The sequence below is a fragment of the Lacerta agilis genome, chromosome 3 (assembly GCF_009819535.1).
Source record: "Lacerta agilis isolate rLacAgi1 chromosome 3, rLacAgi1.pri, whole genome shotgun sequence".
NCBI lineage: Eukaryota > Metazoa > Chordata > Lepidosauria > Squamata > Lacertidae > Lacerta > Lacerta agilis.
Genome location: NC_046314.1, coordinates 76,853,947 through 76,877,045, shown reverse-complemented (window position 1 = coordinate 76,877,045; position 23,099 = coordinate 76,853,947). Strand labels below are relative to the sequence as shown.

Genomic DNA, 23,099 nt, shown 5'->3' with positions numbered 1-23,099 from the left:
AGTTCCTTTCCAACCCTCAATGGCTTTCCAAGAGATTTTCACTGGCCACTCCTGAGTGGCACCACTGGCAGTCAGGAGATGGAGATCCCAGGGTGTTTGATCTCAACTGGGAGAAAGCCTAATTGGAGCCTCCTGAAAAAGCCTTTCCATCTGCAAGTCACTGTGGAAGAACTGTAACACCAATAACCTCCTGCAAAAGGACTATTCTTCATCACAGACCTAGTCTAACCTTTATCACACAGCTGTGAGGTAACAGGGTAGAAATAATAAAGCCATGCTAGGAGACTCTATGTCTATGACAAAAGCCTATTATCCAAAGCATGATTATTTAAAGGACAATTTGTGTGAAGATATCAACATTCTAACATTCCTCTCCATGTTTCCACGTGGCAGTTTGTGTGCACTCCTAATTAACAAATCTTTTTTAAAATCAATACTGTATTCCACTTGCTCTATGGGTCCAGAAAAATTATCCGTTCTCCTTGTTAACAAAAAACAAAAAACACATGGATTTCAGTAGTGGCAAATTCCATTTTATTCTTTCCTTCTCCACACTCCCATATGTTTTTTCTGCATATCTTACAAATATGCACAGCAGACTGCCTCTGACAGAATGGTTTCTAACTATGTGTAACCCTAGGCTGTTTGTAGAAGGGGCTAATAAAAGGATCATTGAATTTATCACTGCCCAAGTCTCATAACTTTTCAAAGGGGATATTGTTGTGCTGTAGCCACCATAAGGTGGGGAAACCTTTTCACTGAGTAACCAAGCTTAGTAGGACCACAGTCTGATCACTAAAGGGAGTGTATTGCCTGAAGAAGGGAGTGTAAGATTAGGGCCTGAGTGGATGAGATACTGTGGATGAAAGCCCAATAAAGCTGGAGTTAGAATCATAGAATGTAGAGTTGGAAGGGACCACAAGGCTCATCTAATCCAACCCCCTGGAATGCAGCAATATTTTGCCAATGTGGGGCTTGAACCCACAAACCTGAGATCAATAGTCTCATGCTCTACCAACTGAGCTAATCCCAGCGTAGACAATATAGCATGTATTGTCTTCAATTGGGGCTCATGTTTGAGCATATTCCCCATGGAGCACATAGAGCACAGGGCATTCACTATTCCACTCCCCCAGGACAGCCCCACATCTGTGTTACACATTTTTGCATTCCTTACCTTTTATCATCAATAGAACATAATACGGAAATTTCCCATTCATTAAATGCAGACCCTTCATACAGTAAATGTACCTAGACAAAGAAAAGATAACTTGGAATCACTCAAGCCCAAAGCTGCCAAAATCACTTTAATCAAATATTGGGAATGCTGGCACAAATTATTGTGTTGATTTCTGCATGAATTGGAATTCAGCAGTGAATTCTCCAACCTACTTTTGTAAATTTTTGAAAGATATGACAGTGGAATGACCAAATTCTGGGATGTTCCTTGTTACTAGGGATGGGTCATGGTTTCCCACTGCCCCCACCAGACCTCCCTGCCCCTCGTAAGGGAGAAAATTGGGGCAGGCAAAATTCACTTGACTTTCGGGGTGGGAATGAGTAAAGTTACAGTAACAAGGTGGTTCAAGGTTGGACCCAGTTCTACTTGCCAAATTAGGTCTTAGCCTCTGTATGGACAATAGTCTTAACATGAAGTACTTACACCAGTTCTTGCAGTAAACAGAATATAATGTCCTACTGAGGTTTCATATCTGAAAACACAGTAAAAAAACAAGGTAATCATTAACAAAGGCAAAACCCTTCGGAGTTTTTCAATGTTAATGAGCACACACACACACCTCTATACTATACATGCAGTTTGTGATTTAAATATATTGGCTTCTTTGAGGAACCCTGGTCTGATCAATTAGATATTCATTGCTTCCTAAAAGAATTACTGTATCCAGCTGTCTGCTTTTTCTGTTGATATCTGTTGGATTTTTTGGCCTGTTTCCCCTGCTCAGGTATGAATTGAATAAACCAACAGAGAAGCAGAAAATATATGAAGGCCTCTCTGCTGATCTCACAGGATAAGGCAGTCCCTGGAATGCCCTGGGAGGACATCCCAAAGACCATTGATCCTTCTCTGAGGGGAGTGAGAGAGGTCTGTTATGAGAGTTCCTACACTGCTGTCATGGAAAAATTCTAGTCCTTGCCTTCCAACACTACAAGCTCGTGTTTGTAGATGCAAAGAGGGTGCATACTGAGGGCAGTCTGGTGATGGCATGTTTCCAATGAATGGATCCATTAACATTCTCCGTCCCGACATGCTTCTGAAATGGGGAAAATATATGTCAGCCCTGTGTGTGCACGCAGTTTCCCTTCCACTGGAAATAACAGGAGGGAAATTGGCTGCAAAAATTAAAACCAGAAATAGCAGCAGGAGGGAAAATGCCACTCTGTCCTCACTTCTGCCATGCCAGCACAAGTATGACAGAGAAATGGATAAGATGTGAAAGATACTCGGAGTCGAGTGTGAATTTCATGCTCTTTATTCAGCTCATAGTAGTGAGGAATGTAGTTCCCCCAAAACGTTTGCTTTATATACACTATTTACACAATGGGCCCCACGTGATTGGCTAATTCCGGGATACTCCTGTATGCCAATCAGAGTGTGGATTCACTTCCACCTGGAGCTGGATTGGGTGGCTCCTGCGGACCAATCAGACTGCTGCAATCTCAATCCTATTGTTCTGGGACCAATCAGACTGCTGCAATCTCAATCCTATTGTTCTGGGACCAGTCAGACTGCTGCAATCTCAATCCTATTGTTCTAGGACCAATCAGCCTGCTGCAGTTTGGATCCTATTCAACTCAGTACATAACACCCCTCCCCTCTAAGTTCCAGTCCTGCCTGGGAGGTTGCATCCATAGTCCTCAAGGTACGCTGGTCGCCTACGTGTGCGTTGCGGCCTGGGCTGTTCCCTGGTCAGGGGTTCTGGTTCTGGCTCGTGTTCCGAGGCTGCTGGTTGTGATGGGGCTGTTTGGTCTGGCGCAACCAGCTCGCTCTGTCGTGGCTCTGGTTCCGGTGCCCTTTCGGCCTCGCGTGTCCTCTCAGTATTTACTGATTCTGCCTCCCCTGCCGGCCCCTCCTGCTCTACGGGTCTCAATGCCCCACTGTTCCCTTGGGACTCCTCTGACCTGTCCTCCTCCTGGTTTTCTCCTGGGAATCGTCGCCGTAGCTGGTCGCAGTGGCGGCGCCAGCATTGCCCCCCTCTGTTAGCACCTCGTATGACACAGGGCCCGTCACCCTGGTGACTGTGGCGGGTACCCATGCTGGGCCTGCCCCAAAATTCTTTGCGTACACTGGATCCTGGGCCACAAAGGTCCGGGGGTTCCTGCCTTCACCCACCACTACCTCATCCTGAGCTCTGTCAGGGTGGAGGCGGTCCAGTCTGATTGCAAGGCGCCGGCCCATTAGTAGTTCAGCGGGGCTCCGGCCAGTCGTTGAGCTGGGGGTGCTGTGCTGTGCTAGAAGGAATGTGGCAAGGCGGTACTCCCAGTCCCCTTGCGTCATGCGGCGTAGGGTGTCCTTGGTGGTCCGCACCATGCGCTCTGCTTGGCCATTGGTGGCAGGGTGGAATGGTGCTGAGCGGATGTGGCGGATGGCATTCTGCGTTGTGAAGGTCAGGAATTCTTCTGACGTAAATGCGGTTCCGTTGTCTGAGACGAGAGTGTCAGGGAGTCCATGGGTTGCAAACAGCCTGCGTAGTACCTTGATGGCTGCGGACGTAGAAGTGGATGGTACCAGTGCGACTTCCAGCCATTTGGTGTAGGAGTCCACCACTATGAAGAATGTTTTCCCCTGGAAGGGGCCCGCGAAGTCCATGTGCAGGCGTGACCATGGTGCTCGGGCGGACTCCCAGGACTGCACTGGGGACCTTGGGGGATCTGGGCGGGATTCTTGGCAGGCCTGGCAGTGTTTGACCCAGGTCTCTATCTCTCCGTCAATCCCTGGCCACCATACATAACTCCTGGCGAGGGCCTTCATTCTCACTACCCCTGGGTGTGTCTCGTGAAGGGCTGCAAGGACCCTTTTGCGAAGGGGCTCAGGAACGACGACCCTGCTTCCCCATAACAGGCACCCCTTGTGGGCCGACAGTTCATGTTTACGGGTTGTGTAGCCAGCAAATTCTGGCCCGGGGCTGCTGCTGGGCCATCCCCTCCACACCCAGTCCAGGACCCGGGAGATGACCCTATCTTTCTTGGAATGGTGTGCAACTTCTTGTGCCTGAATAGGGCGGTCGGGAAGCAGCTCCAGGCTCATAACCTCTTGTGCGGGTGCTGGGTCGGGGCCTGTTTCTGGTAGTGGTAGCCTGCTGAGGGCGTCTGCGTGGCCCATCGCTTTCCCAGGGCGGTGAATCAGTGCATACTGGTAGCCGGCAAGGAAAATTGACCACCTGAGGACACGAGGAGACAGCACTTGGGGGGTCTGCTTTTCGGGGGCAAACAAACCAAGCAACGGCTTGTGATCAGTCACCACGGTAAAGGGCCGCCCGTACAAGAAATCATTGAATTTTTTTACGCCCTTCACGATTGCCAGACCTTCCTTGTCGATTTGCGAGTAGTTCCGCTCGGCTGCGGTGAGTGTCTGGGAAAAGTATGCCACTGGCACCTCTCTTCCATCTGGGAGTTGGTGTCCAAGGACAGCGCCAATGCCGTAGGGTGAGGCGTCGCATGCTAGCACCACCGGCAGCCTCTCGTTGAAGTGTGCCAAGACCGAGTTTGAGACGAGCAAGTCCTTGACTGCCTGGAATGCGGCCTCCTGGCGCTGGCCCCACACCCAAGGGGCCCGCTTGTCCAGGAGTCTGTGTAGGGGCTCTGCTACTGCTGCCTTATCGGGAAGGAAGGCATGGTAAAAGTTCAATAGCCCCAAGAAGGCCTGAAGTTCAGTCTTGCCCTTGGGCGCTGGGGCATCACAAATGGCCCGTACCTTGTCCCCAGTCGGGTGGACCCCTTCTGCATCCACCATAAATCCCAGGAAGTCCACCTGAGGTACTCCTAGTAGACACTTTTCCCGCTTCACCTTGAGACCCGCCGTCTGGAAACGGTGCAGAACGGTGCGAAGGCGGTCCTCAAACTCCTCTGCCGTGGGCCCGGCAATCAACACATCATCGAAGAAGGGGGTGACGCCAGGAATCCCTTTAAGCAGCGAGTCCATTAGATTCTGGAATATGCCTGGTGCCACGCTGACACCGAATTGCAGCCGCTTTACCTTGAACGCTCCCCTGTGCGTCACAATCGTCTGTGCCTCTGCTGTGGCTTCATCTACTGGCAGCTGTTGATAGGCTTGGGCCAAGTCCAGCTTGCCAAAAAATTTTGACCCAGCCAGGGTGGCGAGGACATGGCTGACCACTGGCACTGGGTATGCGTGGGCCATGAGGGCCTTGTTTATGGTACATTTGTAGTCTGCGCAGATGCGGACTGAACCATTAGGCTTGACGGGTGTGACGATCGGGGTTTCCCAGGTGGCATTAGGCACAGGCTCCAGCACTCCTTGCTCCACGAGCCGGTCCAATTCCTCGTCTATACGGGGTTTCAGGGCGAACGGGACCCGGCGGGCCTTGAGCCTGACAGGTCGTACTGTGGGGTCCAGCTGTAGGGCAACAGGGGGGCCCGTATACTGTCCCAATTTCCCATCGAAAACCGCCGGAAACTCCTTGCATATGGCGTCCACATCCATTTGTAAGCTAGTGCGGTTCACCCCGGTGACGGCTAGCCCCAGTGGTCCAAACCATGCCAATCCCAGTAAGCTAACATAGGAGCCCTTGACCACGAGCAAGTCCAGTTGCCGCGTCCGCCCTCGATATTGCACCCTGAAGGTCCCCACCCCCATTGTGGGGACCTTACGTTTCTGGAAGTCCCGGAGGGTGAATGGGGCCGGCCTGAGTTTGGGACCCCCACTAGGGCACAGTTTCCTTAAAGTCCGTGCCGAGATTATGGATAGGGTTGAACCTGTGTCCAGCTCCATGCGGCACGGGGCCCCCTCTATCTGTACCTCTACATAAATTTTCTCTATGTTGGGGTGGGGCAACTGGTATACCTGGTAGTCCGTGGTCTCCGTCGAGTTGCCTTGGTGCGTTGGGCCCCGGAACCTGGGGCTCTTGGGGCGGTCATCTGATGCCTGGCGTCGGGTGGGCCGAGCCCGACACACCCGGGCGATGTGGCCTGATTTTCTGCACTTCCTGCATTCGGCATTGCGGAAACGGCAGGTCCTCCTCTCGTGATTCTCCCCGCAGCTTGCGCAGTTCCCTCCTTCTGGTCGAGGCAGCTGTGGTGTGCGCACGGCTTGAGTGCGCTGCTGTACTCTGTGCACCTCCTCCCTGTCTGATCCTGAATCGTCGATGAGGTCCTCCTGGTGGACCCTTGGTTGGGACGGCACGCTCGGCCGTGCCTCTTGCATCGACCTCTCGGCGGCTTCTGTTGCCAGGGCCTCCTCCAGAACGACCTGGAACGTTAGGTCCTTCTTGGCATAGAGGCGTCGTTGCAGCTTCTCGTCCCTCAGGCCACCGACGAGGCGGTCACGCAGCATGTTCTCCAACTCTGAGAAGTTGCAGAACCGAGCGGCTTGGCGGAGGGAGGTCACAAACCCCGTTATGGTTTCCCCAGGGGCTTGCCGCTTTGCATAGAAGGCATTTCGACGAGCCACCACCGAGGGCTGTGGCGAGAAGTGCCCCTTCAGCCGTTCCACTATTGTTTTGTAAGGAACGGTAGCGACATCATCAGGCGCAAGGAGAGCCCGGGCTATTTCGAATGTCTCCTCCCCGCAGACGCTGAAGAATATCGCCCTCTTCTTGGCATCGTTGGTGACCCCTTTAGCTTCTAGAAGAAAGGTGAAACGGGTGGCATATCCTTCCCAGTCTCCTGATGCTGGGTTGAACGGCGAGAAGCTGCTGTCTGTTGCCATCTTGAGTTCCTTGGGACCCGGAGCTGAAGCCTGGATACACGGTGCGAGGCAGCTGTGCGGCAGGTGGCGTTGCTGCGGTGCTGTGTGTTGCAGTCAGCTCAGCGGGATCCCACCTTCGTCGCCAGTGAAAGATACTCGGAGTCGAGTGTGAATTTCATGCTCTTTATTCAGCTCATAGTAGTGAGGAATGTAGTTCCCCCAAAACGTTTGCTTTATATACACTATTTACACAATGGGCCCCACGTGATTGGCTAATTCCGGGATACTCCTGTATGCCAATCAGAGTGTGGATTCACTTCCACCTGGAGCTGGATTGGGTGGCTCCTGCGGACCAATCAGACTGCTGCAATCTCAATCCTATTGTTCTGGGACCAATCAGACTGCTGCAATCTCAATCCTATTGTTCTGGGACCAGTCAGACTGCTGCAATCTCAATCCTATTGTTCTAGGACCAATCAGCCTGCTGCAGTTTGGATCCTATTCAACTCAGTACATAACAAGATGGTTTGCCTGCTTTCAGTTCATCTCTGCCAACGTGGTAACATGGTTCTGTTAATAAGCCTATTCACTATAGACAAATAATGTATCTTAGTAAGGAGTTAGGTCCTAACATATCTTAGCAACAAAGATCTCGGTCCCTTTGCCTAATTTGTCAGCCCCCTTCCATATTGGAGAGTGGGCGCACTGGCTGTGCTTTCACTATGCCCACAACTGGCATGCAACCCTCGGAGGGGATTCCAAATGAGGCTCTCGGACTGAGAAGAGTGAGCAAACCAAAGTAACGGCCCCTGGGTGGCCGGCTAGGGGAGTGCTCTGCCTCATATCTGTTACTTTTCTCTTCACAAGATGCAACCTGCACTCACCATGAGGGCCACTCGCTACCCTGAGCCCTTCCCCGTTTCCCCTCTCGCACCCTTAAACCTGCCTCTCTGGCATCCCCTTCCCAACCCGCTCAGCCCCCTGGGCAATCCTTCTTTCCCGCACCTCCACACTGCCCAGCATCCCTTCAACCAGAGGCAGAGCAGCAGGAGCTTGGCCCACACAAGCAGGGACAAAAAGCGCGCCATCAGCGCTGCCAAAATAACCGCCGTTAGCAACCGACGCTGCCTCGCGCTCGCTCTGCGTCTACCAATAACAGCGCGGATGGCCACAGTGGGGCGAGCGAGCAGCGCGCCGTCCCGCCAGCTGAGGCGAGATCCGGGGCGACTGCGTTTCCCAGCATGACCCGCGGCCATTTCACGGCGAGACTGCGAAGTTAGCCGCGCGACACTATGGGCAGCGTAGTTCCTTCTATATATGGACACGAAGCGCCGGCATTTAACATATTATGCAGATGAAGGGGCGGGCCTCCTGACACGCGTAGGAGCAGGATGCCAAAGGGAGGCCGGTAGGCGGCAGCAGGAGCCGGAGCGGGATGCGGCAACTGTGAGGGAAGGCGGGGATGAGGTAGCCGTCGCCGGCGGAGTCGGGCGCGCCGCTTCCTCCTCTGCTCCTCGCATGTGCCTTAAGAGCAATACGGGAACCTTCGCCTGCGGGAGCCATGTCTGAAAGTGGCTCCACGCCCGCCGCCGCGGCCGTCACCATCCCCAACGGCGGGGCCTCCTCCCGGCACCCCGGCAATAAAGTGGCCGTGGTGCTGGGCGCACAATGGGGCGACGAGGGCAAAGGGAAAGTGGTGGACTTGCTGGCGCAGGACGCGGACATCGTCTGCAGGTGCCAGGTGAGGAGCTGGGCGGGCCGAGTCACCTTGAGCTCTCCGGGAGGCGCGCGCGGGGAGGCGACGGGTCGCAGAGAGAGCGAGAACGGAGACCCCGCGGCTCTTGCCGCCGCCGCCGCCGCCGCCTCGGTTTCTATAGTAACTGCCGCGCTCAGGCCAGGCGCCGCGCATTTTACCCGCCGCCTTGGTCTAACCAGCTGGCCGTCAAGGCGAGCCTCTCCCCTTCGTTTCCCCCATAGCCGGCTCTTCCCGCTTCCTCCATTGTTGTGACTGAGCTGGGCTGCTGCTTCCTTGCAAGCCGCCGAGCCGCCTCCCCACCCTGGCCGACTACCCTGCTTTGTGACGGACGGCAGTGGGGAAGGACGGCAGCGACCTGTTCCTCCCCCACCTCCGGTCTTTATTTTATCTCTCTCTACTCTGACGGTTACGGCCATTTCCCGCCGTCCGCTTCTTTTTCTCTTCGGGTAGCTCTGCAGTGCAGCAGCGGCAGCTCTTCGCCCAGGCGAACGAAATGCAGCGGCGGAAAAGAGGCGGCTGAACGAGCTGCTACCAAGGCCTTGGCCAGCCCCTTCGCCAGGAGGCTGTTGTCTTCCTTGAGGCTTCCTTGAGTTCAATGGCGGGAGGAGAGGTTAATCTCAAGTGTTCAGCTCCTGTTGTGTTGCCTGCCCAAAATAAGAAACAAGCGTTCTCCTGTTTCCTTCACCTCTGTGTGATACTTGATGTCTAAAGGCAGAGATCCTGGACTCAGGCTTCTCTCTTTTTCTCCATCTTCTCATGTCCAATTTGGTATAGCTAATTTCTTCTAAGTACTTGGATAATGCTGTTTAAATAATACAGATAATGGTAATATCCGAAATTCAGTCGAAAAATCCTTTTCAAAACGTCTGTTGTCTTTCATTAAGTGATTTTGATGGAAATGGATAATCCGAAGAACAGGTAATGGCCCTGCAGTCTTTATCAGAATTGCAACCAAGACTACCTAGGACCCAAAGTGCACCATGTACATGCCTAAAACTCTGCTTTGCATACACAAAACATGGGTTGTTTTCATCTTACTAATGCAGCCTCTTACACAGCATTAGGATTCTCCAGACTTCAGAAGGGCAGGGGAGGGGTGGAGAAAGAGCAGGAAGCTCAAGAGGTGGTGATGCAAAGTGCCCTGTTGAATCCATAGAAGTTGACACACAATTTTTTGGATGCTTTGTTTCTAAATTGTAGTCTGTGTATTTCAGAACATGCTCAGGTTGGAAGTGCTTTCTCAGCCTTAAACAATGAATTAGGAATTCTGTGCTTAGGAGTTGAAAAAATCAAAAGACCTGCCATACCTAGACTACTTAGAAAAAAAACTAAGGCTGCCATGTTGTTTTTAAGAATCTGAATCAACTGCTTTGCACATGACACTTCTCTTATACAGATGTAAAAAAGAAATTATGTGCATAATCCTGTGTACATATATTTGCCACAAATACAGATGGGTTGTATTCAGTTAAGTCCTACTCAAAAGTAGATCAACTTGACATTAATAAACCTAAATTAGTCATGGCTCTTTACTCTGAGCAGGACTCACTTTGAATACCACCCCATATTTAGAAGCTACAAAAGTTTATATACACTTTTCTTTTTTATCTGCTTCAAATTGTAAGCACCTGTTCATATCATAGTTGGTTGTGTTGAAATTAGTAATACACCGTTATGCTCTAGTTACAGGTAGGCAGCAGTGTTGGTCTGCCATAGTTAAAAAAATAAAAAAATACGAAAGCTCATACCAAGAACAAACTTAGTTGGTCTCTAAGGTGCTACTGGAAGGAATTTTTTTTCAATTTTTATTTTGTTTTCACTGTTATGCTCTGTTTCACTTTTCTGAGTTGTGAGAAGTTCCAGGGACATAGTGTTTATCTGGATTTCCTTCCATTTCAGCAGAGATTTATAGCATTTTACTTTTAATTACATATATACAGACTGTGTCATATCAAATCTCCACAGTTCTCAAGAATGCTTTCTCTGTCTGAACTAGCAGATCCCCAAATCTCAGCTCTGTGTCTTACTTGAAAACTATGGATCTGTCTGCTTTGTTCCCTTCCCCAGATACACAGTCTCCTAGATTGCATTATCCCTCGCTGTAGGGTGGCTAGATGGGTGAGATAGAAAGATACTTTGCACCAAGTCTGACCATTGATTTATCTAACTTAGTATTGTTGACATTGACTAATAAGGTGTTTTCAGGGTTTCTGACAGAACCTTCCTCAGCCTAGCTTTGAAGATACCAGGGATATCTGGCATGCATATGCTGTACCCAGGGGCAGTACATCCCATTTCACCACTCAAGGCACTGCCGCCATCAGTGCCAATTTGGGGGTGAGATTATGCCCAACGTGGTGGCGGCACTTCTGCTGGTAGAGGTGGCAGGGCACCCAGCATGAGGCTGCGGTCTTACCCTACCTAGTGGCTGGGCTGGCTCTGACTCTACGACTGAACTATGGCCCTTCTTTTCAGGTGGAGATATATTGCCTGACTGTCCTGGGTTATTAACATCAGTATCCAATTTTGGCGTTTCCGTGCGCTGCTCTGGTTCGCCAGAAGCGGCTTAGTCATGCTGGCCACATGACCTGGAAGCTGTACACCGGCTCCCTCAGCCAATAAAGCGAGATGAACGCCGCAACCGCAGAGTCGTCCGCGACTGGATCTAACTGTCAGGGGTCCCTTTACCTTTACCTTTATCCAATAATGTAAATTCACCCTATTTTACTATGGCCTGGAAATCTGGAGGAGTGATGGCTTAGGCTGCAATCCCTTTACTCTAAGTGAGAAAATGGGTCTACAGTAAATTATAAATTACTGTATATTCTGGCGTATAAGACTACTTTTTAATCCAGGAAAATCTTCTCAAAAGTCGGGGGTCGTCTTATACGCCGGGTGGAGAATCTGCGGTCGAGTATATCTCAAACTCTATATTGTAACTGTAGAAGTTGGGGGTCGTTTTATATGCCCAGTCGTCTTATACGCCGGAAAATACGGTATGCCTGACTATATTTATTTCTCTGGGTTTATATACTTGATCAGATCTTACAAGATCTGTTGAAGCCAATAGGAAGCTACATTAAGGCAGATGAAGCAACATTTTGAAAAGTGAGTTGCTCACCCATGCTCTTCTCTAAAAGATAATATGTTTGTGTAGTTTAACTAGGACTTAAGAGTTGGGGAGACAGGGAAGCACCAATCTTACTGTGTGATTCTTGAGAACTACCAGTCCTAGAGTTCCTTGTGTATTGACCGGTGGGACAAAGCAACATAATAATCGCTGACATTGATCCCAGGGACAGTGAAAGCCAGTGTTTCTGGTAGAATTAATGGGCCCCAAATATATGTGAATAAATGTCCACTTAATATGCTGAGGTTCAGTTAAATGTCATTAGTATTATAAAATTTATTACTTACCCTTCACCAGCAGAGTTACAGCAATTTAAAATTCAGAATTATAAACATTTGGAACCAATTACAGAATAGGTCCGGTACTGAAAACACACATCTTGGGTGTTAAAGGCCAGGGTAAAGAGGTACTGGTACATCTTCAACATTTGCTGAAAGCTGTATAAGAAACCAGATGCACCTCTGGGGGAGAGAATTCCATCACTTAGAGGCTGCCACAGAGCATGCCTTTTCTCACTCCAACTTCTGAGGGAAGAAGAACTACCAAGAAGCCCCTCTCTGCAGATCTTCACAAGGGGACGGGGGCCTGTAGAAGAGACAGTCCTTCACATATTTGAAATCATTTGGAGTATTAACCTAGCATGAAAACAAACAAACTGGTAGCCCAATACAGCTGTTTTAGAACATGGTAACACAGACAATAATCTGCCTGCTGCATTTTGAACCCGTTGAAGTTTCTGAGTTTTCTTCAAGGGCAGGCCTAATAAAGATAGTTCTACATATCTTTTGCAAGCTGTCAGTGACTGGCAGATGCTGAAAAATTTCAGCAAGTCTTAACATTTATAAAAAGCTGCACTGTTAGCTGCTATGGGGCAAAAACAGTTAAGATCCTGGCTTTTTATCTGTCTAGTGTGAACTTGCAAGATAAATAAGGTTTGAGAAATAACCCATGGTTTTGCAATGAAAAATACTAGAAAAATAAAATTTTCAAGTAAATTGATCACTTGAGAAAGAAGGGGAAAGATTGAAAGGCTAATACGCTTTTGTTAGGACAACCAAAAAGTTTCAAAATGGTTGGCAAACCTTGTATAACAGTTCTTCATCTTGAACGTTAAGAACATAAGAAAAGCCTGAATCGGAGCAAAGGCCCATCTAGTCCAAGTATCAGTATTCTGTTCTCACAGCATTCTGTTTTGCAACAACATTAGAAGGCCACAAGTTCCCACCTCTGACTTAAATAGTAGTCCTATTCACAGAAATCTGATAGTCAAACCATAACAATTCTTAGAAGTGAGATTTTTCATCCCAGTTTGTTCTATTAAAATGGTGCTTTCCAATGCCTGCTTTTGATGGAACAACTTTCAGATAAGAAGAAAGCAAATTAGATTATTTGCTGAAGTGATAACATGGCCAGTGTTACAATGCAGCACGTTGTTGTTGTTGTTTTGTTTGTTTGCTTTAAATGAAAATGTATAAATGTAGCTTGTAAAAATATTGTGTATATTTGATAATCTGGTCATAAAATGTGTCTAAAAATCAGTGTGGTGAGTCTGATTTCTACTGAAGTTCAATTAATGGCTAAACCTTGAAGTCTGTTTAACTGTTGAAATAGGGAACAAGAACCACACATCAGTTTCTCATTGAGCAACATTCTGCGTTTTCTTACAGAGATCACAGACTACAAAGTCATCGGCAGTATTACTTCATAAGCATATTTTTTCCCTATTCATCTTTATAGAACCACTGCACCTTAGGCTATGAGGGGTTATTAGCATTAGGAACAAGTAGAGTAGAGATGTGAAGGCCTGGAAAAAATACTGGAAAAATTGCAGGGAAGCAGTGGGTTTTTTAAAAATCTGTTTTTTTCCCCCAGACCATCACATCTCTAACCCTGAGCATCTCTTCATATTATGCTTTGCTTGTATGCTTTGCTTGTTTGCAATGGGCAAATTGTAATTTGGACAGAGCTGGATGCCACAGAACAAGTCCAATGGAGCACTGTTTGATCCTTCTGTACTGGATTGGTTTCGATTAATGTGGTCTGAGGATGTGGCAAGCTGATTGGAAAATATGCAACTAACCACCTGCCCCTTTCACCTTTGCTTCTTGGACTTGGCTTCTTGGACTTACCGGTAGCTGTAGGGGGTTGATTGGGTGTGTCTGAGGATTAATGCTTCCCTGGATGAGAGCAAGTACCATAATACCCACCTTGAAGTAGTACATTACAAAGTGGTCTTTAAATAGACCTCCCTGCAGTCAGATGTGTTGGACAACTATCGCCCAGTAGCAAATATCTCCTCTTTGGGGAAGGTTCTTGAGAGTGTTGTGGCACAGCTTCAGGTATGTTTGGGAGAAAGTGATTGATTGGATCCATTCCAGTCTGGCCTAGTTATTGCACTGAAACTGCCTTAGTCGCCCTGGTTGATGACATTTGGCAGCAGAGATGTGGGAAGTGCAACCCTTCTTGTTCTTCCTGATCTCAGTGGCCTTGATACTGTTGACCATGGTATTCTTCTGGAGCTTCTCAGGCAGGTCGGAGTTGAGGGCAAGGTTTAATAGTAGCTCTGCTCTTACCTCCAGGAACAGTTTCAAAAAGATTTGTTCTGTGGTGTTCTGCAGGGTTTCATCTTGTCCCCCATGCCCTTGAAGAAACATCAACTGATCCAAAATACAAAGGCCAAATCACTTGTTGGGGTTCCATTTATAACTCATATAATTCCTATTTTAAAACAGCTACATTGGTTGCCAGTTCATTTTTATACGTCATTTAGGGTGCTCACACTAGTATTTAAAGCCTTAAATGACTTAGGCCCCAAATATCTGAACAGCCGCCTCCTTCTCAACAGACAAACTCTGGTGTTAAGATCAGAACACTGGCCCTCTTGGTAGTTCTTCTGCCCTCAAAAGCTGAGGTTGTGGGGTACCCTGAGAGAAAGCATTCTCTGTGGCAGCCACCCACAGAGGGGTTTGTGGCACCTTTATTATTCAGATTTTATCATGAGCTTCACCTGATCTTTGACTTTTTGTTTCTCTCTCTCTCTCTCTCTCTCTATATATATATCTACCTACCTACCTACCTTCCTATCTATCTGGACCCATTCTAGTTGTGACTGTAATTTTTGTTAAACTGTTTTTAATGTATTTTACATAGTTGCAACCTGCCCTGGGACCTTCTGGTGAAGGGTAGGTGGTGATGGTGCTGCTGCTGCTGCTGCTGCTTCAAGAGTGGGCCCATATATTGTGTAGGATCCAAAGTTGTGCAAGTGGGGGGAGCCTCCTTAGGCAACACACCTTTCCCCTTCCTTCCTTCCTTCCTTCCTTCCTTCCTTCCTTCCTTTGTATCCCCTGAAAAACATAGCCGAAGGGCCAAGAAATCCTTCTAAACAGTGGGGGCTGTGTTATGATAGGGAGTTACCAAAAGTCAGGTGGATACAATTTATGCAAACACTTGCCTATGTTGTTCATATAAAGTAGAGGGGAGGGAAGTAGACAAAAATTATCAGGTGCCGAAGACTTAGTGAATTGGGCAGACTGCTTCATGAGTAAGCATGCTTTACCGGTATTTCATATAACTCTGCAGAGGTGTAGTGCTTCTTATCACTTCATCTACATGTTTAAATACTGTATTCTTTTTAATAGTTGTGTGTTTTTAGTTAAGGATCTTGCATGTTTTTAATGCCTTTTATTGCTCACAAAAACAATGGCATAGATGGTTTGGTAGTTCAAAGTATGCTGAATGCTGGTCATAGTTTTCATTTGCACCATTTGCTTATAACTTCCTCCTTTTTTATTTAGAGAATTTTTAATCTACAGCATTCTACAAATCTCTTATTTTTAATCTACAGCATTCTTACAAATCTCTCATCCTTGGTATAAATGTGTTGTAAGAGTAATGATAGTTTGGTTTTTTAAGCAATTACTGCTGCACCTCTGCTGAGTTCACATTGTTAGATAATGGCTTGGTTTGATAAGCAGCAGTGATCCATGATGAGTGAGTGATTAAGTGATACCTTGAAACTCTTGTTAAGATGTGACCTCATCAAAGGAACTGGCTTTGAAGTCCTATTGCTTTCAAATTAGCATATGAGCATGGGAAAATATGAGGTTTCTTTTTAAAATAATTTCTTTTTTATATAAAAAGGATGTTAATTTGATTTGAAGTATGCCTCCAACAGTGAGCAGAACTGATGCATGGTTTTCTGCTGCACTGAGCTAATGTGGTTATATGTTCTTAAGTGGAACCAGTTGCCATCTTCATGCACCACTTTAACTTTCTCAGGTTGTTAAATTATGAGTCTCAACTGTAGTTTTCATTGGTGTTTCTTTTTTGGGGAAATAACCTAAATTTGCATAGGAAAATAATCAAACTTGTGAAAAGTAATTTTCATTTTTCTTTGGAAAATGGTCTGATGCCCTAGAGTGATCTAATTTATCATGCTTGTTTTCCTTGTATCTAATAAACGAAAGTAACCATTTCACAACTGCCAGGCTTGCCTAATTTTTATGTGTAATTAACATCCATTCATTTTTGCTAATGAATTTAGGAAATGGGAAAAGCTCAATGGAATTATTTCCACCCGTCATCACGGGTAGCATTATGCAGTTCTTTGGGAGTGAAACAGAACCAAAAGCTCGCATTAATTCATTTGCTAATCACATTCTCCTAGTATGAGCTATGTGGCTCAGGGTCCCTTCAAAACTGATACAAATATCACAGATTTGGAGTGATAAGACTTTCAACTGCTCAGCTGGATATGATATCACTATCTTTCGTTAAAAATAGAAATGATTTTAATTCTAAACACTTTTGTGTAAACAAACAAACTTCTTTTCTTAGGTACCGTAGCTTACCTCTAGGTATCCTAAGGGCTTCCAATGTGTAGATTTTTTCTTTTAGGAGTCCCAATGATTACATCTGCAGTTTTAAAATAAGCCTCTCTTTCTAGCTGACAGATTATTTGATCATATATAATTGCAAACAACAGTGTAGTAGTAAATTAATTTTTGTAATGTACCATGCCGGAAATCAACAGGCTTTCTTGCAGTAAAGTGTTAATTTGTTAAAATATTATCTCATTTTTTCCTTTGACATATGTTTACTTAACTAGTCAACATGCATAGCAGTTAAGATATTTTAGGATTATCAGCTTGTGGTCAGGGATTGCATTCATGTCTGAAACATGATCTGAGCAATTGGCAATTCTTTTTTTTAAAAAAATATTGTTTCTGCCACAACTGCAGTCTATTTTGTGTATAAAACTTCACTGTTTTTATGCAGATGGTGTGATGGAATACTTGTGATAGGGGATATATTGAACCCCAAAGCATCTAGACTTTTGCTTCTTCTGGTGCCTCCTTCATCTGCCAACAAAAGCTATGAGGGACGTTAGCAGCAGCCCAGTGGAGAAGCGGCAGCTTTGAGGGATGTAACATCTAGTTGACTCAGCAGGTTTCAGAAGTGAGTGGAAGATGGAACATGGAAGAGATGGGGGAAACTTATTTAAATATTTGACCAATCTTAGTAACTCTTTTCTATTTCATAGTGTTTTAATTATTTTTTAATGTTATGCTGCCTTAAGAGGTCATGGCATAAGCACTACAAGTAAAATAAATAAATAAATAAATAAATAAATAAATAAATAAATAAATAAATAAATGGGTTACTAATCAATCTGAGATAGGATTTAGAATTTGGCTGCTTGGGAAAATCTGGATTTAAAGTTTGTTCTGAAGTCTGATCCTGTTCCATTTCATGGAAAATACTCTTAACTTTTTCAACAGATATTTACCGTATATTCCGTCGTATAAGACGACTGGGCGTATAAGACGACCCCCAACTTTTCCAGTTAAAATATAGAGTTTGAGATATACTCGGCCGCAGATTCTCCACCCGGTGTATAAGACGACCCCCGACTTTTGAGAAGGTTTTCCTGGATTAAAAAGTAGTCTTATATGCCAGAATATACAGTACTAAGAGAGTGTAGTTGCGATCCACAGGCTTGGCTAAGATTTCACATGTGTCCTTTCAGCTGTAGCCTTCAGGAGACTTGATATTCAGTATATCCATAGTAAGCGTAGCTAATGTGATTTATAGATGTTCATAGTTGAAGTTGTGGTGCAGCTCATACTAGAATAGTTATAGTGCTCTGGATTTGACATATGTTATGCAGCCTGTCACTTCTACTCCTCTTCTCACTACTTACTATATTAGGCTGCTTATATGGGAATGACCTGGGAGACTGAAAGGATTTTAGAATGTTGCCTAAGAGTCTGCTTGTTTTGATGCTGTGTGATTGTTTTCCATATGGCTATCATAATTATTTGTCTGGTAGCATAGTTTGAGCAGTGGTTGGTGGGTGACATTCATTGCCACCCAAGCAAACGTATGCTCATTCAAGGGGACTTGTCTTTCCCCTTGCTCTCCTCTACTGTGTGCACCCCCAAAATCTGCTTGGAGGGTTATCAGATTTTGGGGGCACATGTGGAACTGCATGGAGGAGCAAAAGAAAAATGTCATTGCACAGGTGGATGTCAATTGTGCAGTGTAAGTGGAGATTTAGTTTTCTTTGATATCTCTAGGCCTGGCGCATGCACTGATAAATTAAAACTGAAAGTAGTGTTTTATCTAAGTGTGTAACTCATTGGCCCAGTGCATGCCACATTAAACCATAGTTAAAATAAGCTATGATTTAATGTGAAGAATCAATGTGCCCATTACTGAAATCTCAGGTACCTGTGTCAGGGAGGAAAGTACCCACAGTCTTGTTTGCTTGGGGAAACTCACATTCACATGTGACAAGAAGACAGACTGAGAGTTGTTTCCTCCCTGACATGGCAGCAGTTGGAATGGAGGAGCAGGGGTGAACTTTGATCTTTCAAATTTTAGTGGCGCCCTCTGCAAGGCCAAAATTTGGCACCCCATGCATCTCACCTTCTGTTCTGCTCAATTCACTATGTCATAGTCGCAATGCTCTGCAGTGGCCACTATGCTCGGTGGCCAGTGTGGCGGAATTGGTCACACTGCCCTAAATCCGCCTTTGGGAGAAGGAATAAAAGTCCTATGATTTCAGCAGCATGCACTAGCTTATTTTAATGCTGCTCTGAGCCCCAAGAAGGAAGGGCAGGATAAAAATTCATTAATCAAATAACTATTAATAGGAACTACAAGCATGTTGGCTTGCAAAATTCTTGAGGGAAATCCATATCTCAAACAACCACTTTAAAGGTTACACATGGTAATTGAGGCAGGGATTTTGGCCCCATGGAACTGCTCAGAGAAAGTAATTTCTGAATGAATTTGTTTCTGTAATTTATACCTCTTTTTCTAACAAGTACAGTGGTACCTCGGGTTACAGACGCTTCAGGTTACAGACACTTCAGGTTACAGCCTCCGCTAACCCAGAAATAGTACCTTGGGTTAAGAACTTTGCTTCAGGGTGAGAATAGAAATCGTGTGGCGGCAGCAGGAGGCCCCATTAAGTGGTACCTCAGGTTAAGAACAGTTTCAGGTTAAGAACGGACCTCCAAAAGGCAGCTCAACACAGTATCTGCGAAACACTGCTGTGACAGAAGCAAGTGCACACATGCCAACTCTTATTGAAACTAGTATTTGGAGTGGGGAAGGCACTTCCCCAAATGCAAGATTTTTTAAGAGATCCTAGTTTCCCAGGAACCCATTCTGGCTTTCTTCTTGCTGCATATGCCCAGTGTGGTTCGATGCCGGAGACCCACTTTACTAAAGGGAGATTAATACTGGAGACTGATTCCCCTCACCCCACCCCAGAAGTTGTATGTGTCAAATGCCTGCACAGTTTCAAGTAGCTCACAACTATTCATCAGCAAGAGAAACTGGTATATTAGGTTACTGCTAGGAAAGAAGTTCAAGTAAGGACATCAGCTTTGTAGCTTTTTTTTTGGATGAGCAGCTCTAGAGAGACTTGAGAAACATTTCTTATTCTTGAATGTAAGAAATAGAACATTTCTTATTTGTATAAAATGTTTTCAATTTTAAAAGATAATATGGGATCAAATGATAGCATTCCATCTTCAAATCAATGTTATTTAAACTTGTAATCCAAAGTTAGTCTTTTTGAGATTCCTGGAAATAACATTGGTATTGATTTATAGGCACTGATATAAGGGTTTCATGATCTCTAATTTCCTTAAGAAAAGGATGCTTGTGGAATTTCCTCCCCACAGAGGTGTGGCTGTTACTTTCATTTACGGTTGTTGTTGTTGTTGTTGTTGTTGTTGTTGTTGTTGTTAATTAAATTTCTATGCTGCCCTTTAGTCAAGGGTCACAGGGCTGTTTACAATATGGTTTTTATTGTATGCTGCAGATGTACCTCTTTACTCTGCCCTTTGAAATTTGAGATAATTTCTATGTCCAGCATTAGAAACTCAGATATATAAGCTAGGTACCAAATAGCTCCTTAAATCAAGGTTACAGTTGCCAAAATGGAGTGTCTAGTGTCTAGTTGCCATTTTGGGGCAAGACAGCATCATATCTTACAAGAACAGCATAGGCAAGAGAGCTGCATGATGAGCTTTGGGCGCTGTTCTTATCATTTAGTCCTTATGGTTGCAGAGATAACATGGTTGCAGAGATAACATACCAACACACACAGGCCAAATATAGTTTTCTAATTTTGAATCTTATGTTTTGCAGAAGGCTTTGCTCTGTATACATTTCTTAAACTTCAAAGTTCTTCCAGATAAAATAAAACCTAAATTGTTTTAAAGAATACAGAACTAATAAGTCTGATTTCACTATATGTGGTTGTCAGAGGAGGCTGGAGCTTTACAAGGCTTATCATTTCCTGTTTTGTGCAGGTGCCATTGTGGAAATTTTGGTAGTGATGTGTGAATACTATTCTTTCTCTCCTTCCAGTTTTGCTGTTGTCTCCTTTCTTAAAGGTAAAGGGACCCCTGACCATTAGGTCCAGTCGCGAACCATTAGGTCCAGTCTCCTGTCTTAGACACCCTATAAATAAGTCATTTAAGGTCTCTGAGAGACCTGTGGCTTTGCCACTCCACAGCCCAGGATAAAAGTGGAAACTTTTATGTGATGTGAAACTACTGGAATGAAGAAGTTAGTTTTCCATGGTGTAGGATGGTTAGGGGCAAATATTGGGAATCATTGGATTGTGTCCAAAAAAGCATCCTCTTTCTGTGAGGACTTCTGCTTGCATAACAAAACTTTCCTTCCCTCTCCTCCCCCTGCCCCCCCACCCCAGTCCACTCTGGATGCTTAGGGAAAGTCCAGAAAATATTTGCATGGGGTGCATGGGAAGAGATGAAATTGACAGGAAGTATTCAGTGGCGGAGAAACATGCTGCAGCCCCCGGAGTGGAGAACAGGCGGGGGTGTGGCTGGTACACATCCTGGGTACGTGGCGCATTGCCCGTGGGGGCGTGGCACACAGCACAGTGACGTGCATAGTGGGAGGCGTGGCGTGCGTCCTGAGGTTGTGTGGCATGTGGCGTGTGTCCCGGGGGGTCGGCGGCCGCGATGGCACCCTTTTGACTTTATTTAAGAAAATGAATTAACATAGGATGGGATTATAAAAATTTGTAGAGAACACCACCTTCTTTTTTAAACTCTTGTATAGAACCCCTTTCTAATTCTCATGAGGTGATTAAAAATGACTCTAAATTTCTAGATGTATGAAAAAGATAAGATAGGCAAGGCACATGAATTAATGGTTTAGTCTGCCAATGGGATGCTTTATGAATGTCTTGAACTTTTAAGGCATGACAGAAATTGCATGCTAGACCTCTATAAATATTGGCACTGTGGACTACTGCAAGGTAAATCTTGTCAGAAAAAATATGCCCAGTATGTTCACATAACTGGAAGGCTGTGTTTGCATATTTTAGTAGCTATTCAACCACGAAAGTCACTGAACATTCTGTGTGTTTCTTGCACAGCACAGTTAAACTGGCTTAATTTTTAAAAAAAGCATTGTCCTCTTTTGTTAATTAGGTAATAGAGTACAATCCTAAACTCTGAGTGAGTTTAGGATTGTACTCTATTATCTAATTAACAAAAGAGGACTATGTGCTCTATCATTCCATTGAACACAATGAATTTCCTTCTAAACAAGAATGCTTAAAATTGCACTGTGTGACCATTGTTCTGTGCTCACTTACCTGTGAATAAACCCCATTGAAAGCACCAGGACTTAGGAAGCACACATAGGGTTGTCCAATTATTTGCTCCAAATTATTAGTATTCCTGTGTTAAAATAATCATCATTGTACTGGTTTACCTGTGCATTGGAATTGGTTACAAAATGGTAAAGCTTGGTTGCTTTTTACTGGAATTACCAATTCAGTAATGTCTCCTTTGAAGACTTCAGCTACCACTTGTAAAGTCTCTGCAGCCCCCTTCTACATGAGGTGGTGATAGTGGTTGTGCTTTTTCTTTGAAAAATACATAATGCTGAAAGAAGTGGTAAAGATTGACACACTTTCCTACTTAAGCGCCAAGTGTGCCTCAGATAACACAACAGTGGAAGAGAAAGTAGGGGAAGTGTTGTTCTTCATTTCCTCTTTCATCTCTGTATGGTTTTTAAGATGGAGGGCACAAGGAGAAGGGGACGACAGAGGATGAGATGGTTGAACAGTGTTCTCGAAGCTACTAACATGAGTTTGGCCAAACTGCGAGAGGCAGTGAAGGATAGGTGTGCCTGGCGTGCTCTGGTCCATGGGGTCACGAAGAGTCGGACACGACTGAACGACTGAACAACAACATGGTTTTTAAACCTCAGAACAACACTTGAGCAAATGAACAAAAAACTGAGAGAAAGGATAACTACCTGGGTGGGAGACTGCAAAAGGAAAGTAGAATTACTGGCAGGAAGCAGGAAGGGCTGGAAGTTGGCTGACACAGAGGTTGGGGAAGAGAGGCTGGAGTTAAGAGAGAGGAAAGGAGAAAGTAGAATATGAAAACAAACGTGCACTTTTCTTTGGCACATGCATGCACACACAGGTTGGAGCCAGTAAAATGGATCCTCCTGAAAATGTGACATTTGTCTCTTGGTTGACTGAACAAAAAAGTAAGAAACCTAGTATTTGTCAGTGCTGCCATGCCACAAAACATGGATCCAAGGCATGGGTTCTCATAATTTTTACAAGGAATATCTTCCAAAATCAAACATCACACTACAGAAGTAAGTTGTGAGTTTTCTTGTGAGTTTTCTTTGTGGCAGTTTTGTCAATTCAAGTGGATTCATTGGCGCTTTGAGTTTTTGGTTTTTTTACAATCAAGCAGTGTATAAATTTTATGAGATATAAATATATTAAAAATATAGTTAGCATAACACAC

General features: G+C 45.4%; 1 protein-coding gene across 2 annotated transcripts in view; it reads left to right on the top strand.

Moving 5' to 3' along the window:
• The first annotated feature begins 8,324 nt into the window (after positions 1 to 8,324).
• ADSS2 (adenylosuccinate synthase 2) overlaps positions 8,325 to 23,099 on the top strand; it is a 32,205-nt gene continuing 17,430 nt past the window's right edge. The window contains exon 1 of one of the 2 annotated variants that reach the window (XM_033144383.1): positions 8,325 to 8,627. In XM_033144383.1, coding sequence (XP_033000274.1) covers positions 8,448 to 8,627 — 180 coding nt within the window. In that variant the 5' untranslated portion in view covers positions 8,325 to 8,447. The remainder of the gene's footprint in view (positions 8,628 to 23,099) is intronic. The other variant, XM_033144382.1, reaches the window with a different exon arrangement.